This window comes from Pinus tabuliformis, chromosome 3_1 (genome assembly GCF_031772625.1).
Source record: "Pinus tabuliformis cultivar Carrire ecotype Pingquan chromosome 3_1, CPIR1, whole genome shotgun sequence".
Lineage (NCBI taxonomy): Eukaryota > Viridiplantae > Streptophyta > Pinopsida > Pinales > Pinaceae > Pinus > Pinus tabuliformis.
Genome location: NC_142301.1, coordinates 235,829,781 through 235,836,903, shown reverse-complemented (window position 1 = coordinate 235,836,903; position 7,123 = coordinate 235,829,781). Strand labels below are relative to the sequence as shown.

Below are 7,123 nucleotides of genomic sequence, written 5' to 3'. Positions count from 1 at the left end.
GCACTAGTATACATACTGGCTAATATTGGAAAATGTCGAAATTTCGCGTAATAAATTGATTATCGAAGTAAATCCCTAACTCACCAAGAATATAATGAATATATCAAGCGGGGTACTTGATATGTATACCACCAATATAGATATATATATATATATATACGCATTTATAAAAAAAAAAAAAATAACAATGAATTATGAATAAAATTTGTTTAATTTATAATTTAAATTAATAAAAATAAATAAAGTAATTTATTTAATATACAAATAAGGTACTTTATTTAATTTATAATTAAAGTGATTTACTTAACTTTTAAATGAAGTAATTTAGTTAAAGTACAAATTAAATAAATTGAAATATATCAGCTCATAAACTAACATTACAATTACATCTAACGCTCCATCACATTAATATAACCGTCTCTACTCAAAAATAAAGGAGGGTTCTAGAAAGTATAGGATGGACAGCAGAGCAAAAGAGAAGACGGTGATGGGTTTTTGAGACGGTGGAGTTTGGAGCATATAAAGGAGTCGAGGAGACCACGAGAGGGGAGAGGCACAAAAGGCAACTTTTATTTATGGAGAGAAACACAGAGTTTCGAGCCATTATTCTTGGGGTTTTGGGCACGGGGGCCAGAAGATCTCTAATTCGAAGTCTTCTGGGTCTGGGAACTGGTCAGGTTGATCCCAGATAGGTTGGGAGGAAACAATTGGTTTGGTAGCAAGAGTGGGAGCAAGAGCAGACAAGATATGTCTCCAAACTTATTTCCAGGTATTCTTCTGCATTTAATTGTTAAATTCCAGATCAAATTTATTGTCTTGTTATATTTCAAAATTTGGATTCTACATGAAACAGTCGGTTTGGTAGCAGGAGTGGGAGCAACAGCCGACAAGAAACATCTCCAAACTAATTTCCAAGTATTCTTCTACATTTAATTGTTAAATTCTAGATCAAATTTGTTGTCTTGTTATATTTCAAAATTTGGATTCTACATAATTTGTTCAGTAATTAACAATTAGAAGGAACTTAATCAATTGTTGCAGTAGAAATTTGGGTCTTCCAAATTTTCACATGGTATCAGAGCTGCAGGTGAAGCAAGAGAGCAGAACCAGAAAATCCCAATGCTGAAGAGAAGGAGGGAAGTCGAAGTGCTGCATAGGCAGCAAATCGAATCCCCGGAGGGATTATGCAATCTAGGCTAGGAGGGCAAAATTTTCAAGGAAGGTCTCTCTCTGAGTGAGTCGACAGAGAGGTAACACTTCCATATCGAAGTTTTCCAGTGTCAGAGGGAACAGCGCAAAAGCTTCAACGAAGAGGAGGTTTCTGGTGAGACGCAGTTTTCTACAGCAGTGGTTGGGGCAGAAAAACGTCAAAAGAGGGAAGGAAACACTACTTGAGGGAATTTCTTCCTCAAATAATTCCTAGCTAGGGAATTCGACTTCTCATTTGCTGAGCAGCAGCAAGGAGCAGCAGATTTACTAACTCCAGCAGGGAATGCGTAGGCCAGCGCAGAGGGTAGAGGAGGCAATTCGACATTTAATTAGCAAAGATGGCAGCTCATGGGTTGTGAGAACAGGATTGGTTGGAGGGTGCATCCAACTACGTGATCTGGAAGGCAAGGATCTCACGCCTTCTGGATGAGCACGATCTCAAAACCTATGTCGACAGTGTGGTAGCTATACCCGCAGATCCAGACCCGCTCAAGAAGTACAAGGCTGAAATGGAAAAGGCCAAACGATTGATCCTCGACGGAGTGAGAGATCATGTAGTGTGTCACATTGTCGGCAAAGATACTACCCAACAGATGTGGGAAGCATTGGCCACGCTATACGAAAGATCTTCCGAGCAGCAGAAGATGTACTTGGATCAGAAGATGAGATCCAAGCAGATGCAGAAGGGGGAACGCATTAGTTCGTTCCTAAAGAAGCTTTAGGAAATCCAAGACTCGTTGGCAGCTGTGGGGTCAGCACCTCAGCCTACTGAGATGGTGAGGCTGGCCCTGAATTCAGTCTCAGAAGAATGGCAAGTGTTTGTCCAGAGTATCCTGGGCAGAGAGAGATTGTCGTATTCTGAAGGAATGTGGGCAGCTCTTCAGCAGGAAGAGATGAGGAGAGACTTGGTCAAGTGCAAACTTCATAGCAGCACCACCAATGGGACAAAGCCCAAGGATGAGGAAGAAAATGCAGCCCTTGCATCAAATGGGCAGCAGGAGCAGTGAAGAAAGAAGAAGGACGTCTCGAAGATCAAGTGCTTTCGGTGTGGTGAACTTTGTCACTACGCTACACAATGTCCTCTCAAGAAGAAGGACAAGGATGAGAAGCATGATTCGAAGGTTGCATCCGCAAAGATTGAGGAGGAGTTTGCCATGGTTGCCCACATATCTCCAAGGGAGAGGTGGGGTGATCTAGTACTGTAGTTCGAAAGAACTGCAAATGGGCAGGATCCTTGAGGAGTCCACCTCTCGAACCAACACCTTGCTACGAGATCCTCTCAACAAGTTGCTAAAGAAAGATATCATTATCCAATGGGATGAAGGCAAACCTCTTGGTCATGTGGTCTTGAAGGAAGGGGTTAAAATGGACCCAAAATGAATCAAGGCAATCTAGGAAATCACTCCACCCCAAAACCAACAGGCTTTACAATCATTCTTTGGAAGGATTAACTTCATCAGAAGATTTATCCCAAAATTTGCCAAGATTACCAAGCCTCTCAACAAGTTGCTAAAGAAAGATATCATTATCCAATGGGATGAACACAGCATATCAACTTTTTAGAATGTCAAGGAAGCAATTGTGAAATCTCTAGTATTTGTAAGCCCTAATTATTCCAAAGATTTCCTAATTTTTTATTTTGCTTCTAATGATGCAATTGCAGGTGTTTTGCTCCAAAATAATTATGAAGGTGAAAAACAACCTATAGTTTCATGAGTAAGACTCTCATAAATGTTGAAATAAAGTATGCTATAATGGGAAAACAAGCTTATGCATTGGTCAAGTCACTAAAGCACTTCAGAACATACATTAGGTATTCCAAGGTGATTGCCTATGTTCCCCGCTCTATAGTGAAAGATATTTTAGCTCAACGGGATTGTTTGAAAACTAGAGGCAAGTGAGTGGCTAAGATTCAAGAGTATGATTTGGAAATCAATCCCACTAGATTGATCAAAGGAAAAGGATTGGCCCAAATGATGGCCGAAGGAAATGAAGAGGCACTTGGATTAAAAGATCAGTCATGCCCTATGATTTCTGTAATAATCAAGGAATTAGAGCATCATAGTTGGTACACTAATCTTACTGAGGAGTGGTTCTCTCTCTTGACTCCAATTCAATTCCAATAAAAAACCAACAACATTCTATTAAGGAAAACATGAATTCTTTCTCATTGCATCAATATATCCTTCCAATCTTTGACTCCTAACCTTCCACCAACCTTAATTACTCAGTTGTAGGAGTTCCCCTTTGCCCAGTCTTGGCTCAACTTTAATGCCATGTGTTCATATCTTCAACACTTCCCACACAAACTTTCAATTTCTCCTGCATGCTCAGTGGTTTGTATTCTCTCACATGCATCTCTTTGCTGGAATTTTCACCTAAGCATTGGCATCCTGTCTACGACTCCAAAGCTACATCTCAACCTACACACTTCACTTGTTATCCTCTCTTAAACTCCAAAACAGGCATTCTTCAAGATGCCCCTCCATCATCTTCCAATGCTCTAAAGAAGTTTCAAGTTTTTGGTGGATTTGACTTTAATCATGGAGTCCTTGAGAATACTTGCTTTTGTGGATGTGTTCAACCTCATGAGTTGGGGCTCCCACACGAGAATTCCATAATGGGGGTGACAAGCTATTTCTCTTTCGTATAGTTATTTCAAGGTTTCGAGCTTTGATACCTAAAGCTTGAACTCTTAGGAGTTTCATTCACAGCTTAGGCTTTCCATATGGCAGTTGCACCATTTCCTTATGACAATGAAATAGCTTTCCTTTGAGTCTATTATTTTACTTATTAGCCTAGGTATGCTTTTTGCCCACTACAATGCAACCATCATCATTGGTTGGAGGACCTTTAGGAGCTTGGAGAGCAAGGGGAACAACAATATTGGTTTAAGGCAAAGAGTAGTTAGAAAACAAATATGGTCTCTCGTCTTGTGATCAAACTTTGGAACCAGAAGAATTTATTTGAAAAGTTGATATATCAAACAGGTTGACAAAATCCCCTATCACCAACATGAATAACTACATACTCTTTCAAGACTTTCAAGTAGGTCAACCTGAAGGCATATATGTCTATGGGGCCTAAAATTAAATACCCTCTAAGGTTCATGACAAAGTCCCCTAGATGCTTTGCCAAACGGCCAAGAAATTCCACCAAGAGTGAACAATGAAGATCAACTAGCTTATGAGTCCAGAAGTTTTCAGCTATCTGGAAGAAGAATACCAAGGTGCTTTGGCAAACCCATGGACCACAACTAATAACTTGGAGACATGAGTTGTGGTCCAAAACAAAAAGAAGAGAAACTCCTAATAATATTAAATATCCTAGAACTGGCAACCATGTGGCTTATAGGCTTCTCTAGTTCAAGACCTAGTTTATTTTCTACCAAGACCCTACAAACATAGTAGACAAGCAATGGATGGCGGTTTTAACTCTCACGAGAATAATTCTATTCAACCACATCAATAACAACAGGAATATTAGATTCTAAGTCAAAAACACCACCTCGGGATAGGCATTTGGAACAAAATTTATCGATCTATTTGGCACCATCTGCCTCACAGCCTGCAACAACATTATTGTTTTCATCTTATGTATGAGCCATTATAGGCCATCCACCGAAAGGGCAAAAGTTCAACAACCGGAAAGGATAAGCTAGTTAATGTTGACCATGACAAGGGGCACGTGAATTAATAACTAGCATTTAAGGAGAGCATAAAAGGAAGCCACAGTTCCAAGGTCCCTCCAATGCCCTATTGTGAGGAACCTCTGAGATTTTATTTCCTATACAATTTCTTCAAATATAAAGTCCTTATGACAGATTTTCTTTTTTAAGGGAGGGAAAGGGAGACATTTGGTTACTTTGATGTTCTACAATAATATAAAGCACGCCTTGTAAAATATTCAAACAGCATTCCGCTAGTAGCAAGATATCAAGTGATTACTTCCTTTCAAACTCGCAACCGTTTGTATTGTGATTTGATTCCTTTTTTTCCTAATTTGCAGTATATTATCACGGTTGTAGTGGAACCCAACAGGCATAACTACTTGAACCATAAACACATATCTCAATCTGATATTTCATAGAATGGGATCATTCACAAAAACAACCAATATACATTAAGACAATCGACCAAAATTTCCATCTAAAGGGGATGTTGCTACTATTTGTTATTTTTAATAAAAGTCGAACCTTGTAGGAACAATTTCATTCTTGAAGTAGCCTTTCGTGGTCTTCATCCAGCACCATTGATCTTCCTTAAAAGGGCTTCACGCCCTGGGAAAGGACTGCTACCTTTGGGCAGTTGTACCAACTGGGTCTGGCTGAAATCTTTCCTCGATTTTTTTCTCTCCCTCCTTCTCTCTCTCCTCTTGAGAAGTTCTGCCTTCAACCCATTTGGATCATCACAGACACCATCAGAATGCAACCCATTTGGATCATCACAAAGACCATCAGAATTGTCTCTAGTAATTGTATTCTCACTTACAGAATACCCAAACCAGGATTTTGCCTTGGTGGGCCTCCCCATTTGTTTCTGCAAACTCAAGTTAAGCTGACGATTTGGTCTGTCCTTAATCCTGGGTATCCTCCCACCCTTAGAGGTACCCAAAAGGGGAAAATTGATTTTTCTCCACCCAGCTTCATCCTCCATATCCCAGCCCAATTTAGTAGTTATTTGAAAAATATCTGCACCAGAGGAAGAGGAGGATCTCACAACTGAACTACCATACTTGCCACAGCCGTCCATCACCTTTTGAACTTTGTCCCATTCCAATCTGTCCCTGTAAAAGGGGTCTTCAAGCACTTCTTCTGCTAATTCAGACCACTCACCTGCAGGCCCGCCGCTGACATTCTCCACCACCCACCTCAAGTATCTGGGCGGCAAAGTCCCCATCATTTGTCCCTTGTATTTTCCGAAGTTTATGATTGTGTCCCTTGCAGGACTCCTGCAGAACACTCCGAAGTTTTTATTCTTGGGCATTAACTTAAGGCCCTCAGAAGGCATTTTGTGGAGGGAGAGGAATACACAGTTCATGGAAATGGACATGGCTGAGTAAGAATATGTATGCAAGTGTTGTTGATAATCATGAGACCGGAGTGATGAGAAGAGTGTTGTAGGCCTCCGCTGGACGAGTACGTTATCCATAATCTTTTCATCTGGAATCCATGTTCCAGGATGACATGTAATCGCTTTTATGTTGTTACGCGCGCAAAAAAGTACTCAACACATATCACTGATATGCTATCGGACCATCGGTACTTATCACATAAGTGATGTTATTTTTTAACCGAATTGATAATGTTTAAGAGTAATTTGGGCCAGACACATTTTAGAGTTTAGTGTGTATGTAATTACTTTTGTGGTAGATATAGAATTAGAAGCATATCTTTTTTATTTATGCTCTAAAATGTGTCCAGACTAAATTACTCCGAAACATTATGAATTTAATTAAATTAAATAAAAAAATAAAATAAAATAATGTATACTAAAATAAAAATTAAAATAAATATAGTAGTGATTAGTTTTAATTTAAAGTATTATTCATATTCTAATTTTGTAGGAAAAAAATATGTAATTTTTTACAAGTTTAATATAGAGTTAACATGTGATTTTAAAAATATGTATATTAAAATAAAAATTATTTATTTTTAATTATAAATAAAATATTTCAATTTGCATGTTAAATAATATAATTGTATATCAATTTTATATAAAGAGATGAGATAATTGAAAGGAAGTCTTTGTAGATTCATTTTTACCCTCAAGATATCAAGTTCTAAGAAGGATTGAATCTCTTGAGGTGCAAACCTCTCTTCATGTTCGTGTTTTGGATTTTAAAAAAGGTTTGCAACTCAAGAGATTTGATAACTCTTGGTGCTTGATTTGATCACTCTTTGTGATTGATACAT

The 7,123-nt window shown here is 38.6% G+C and overlaps 1 protein-coding gene across 1 annotated transcript; it reads right to left on the bottom strand.

Annotated features, from left to right (window-relative positions):
• Positions 1-5,259: 5,259 nt before the first annotated feature.
• LOC149186667 (golgin family A protein) lies at positions 5,260-6,431 on the bottom strand. The gene has a single exon (XM_089412654.1). It carries the CDS (start codon positions 6,357-6,359, stop codon positions 5,448-5,450), a length of 912 nt encoding a protein of 303 aa, XP_089268780.1. The 5' UTR covers positions 6,360-6,431; the 3' UTR covers positions 5,260-5,447.
• Between the last annotated feature and the right edge of the window lie 692 nt (positions 6,432-7,123).

Excerpts from the sequence above, each read along its gene's own strand:
- LOC149186667 (XM_089412654.1), bottom strand. The coding sequence starts at position 6,359 with ATGGATAACGTACTCGTCCAGCGGAGGCCTACAACACTCTTCTCATCA.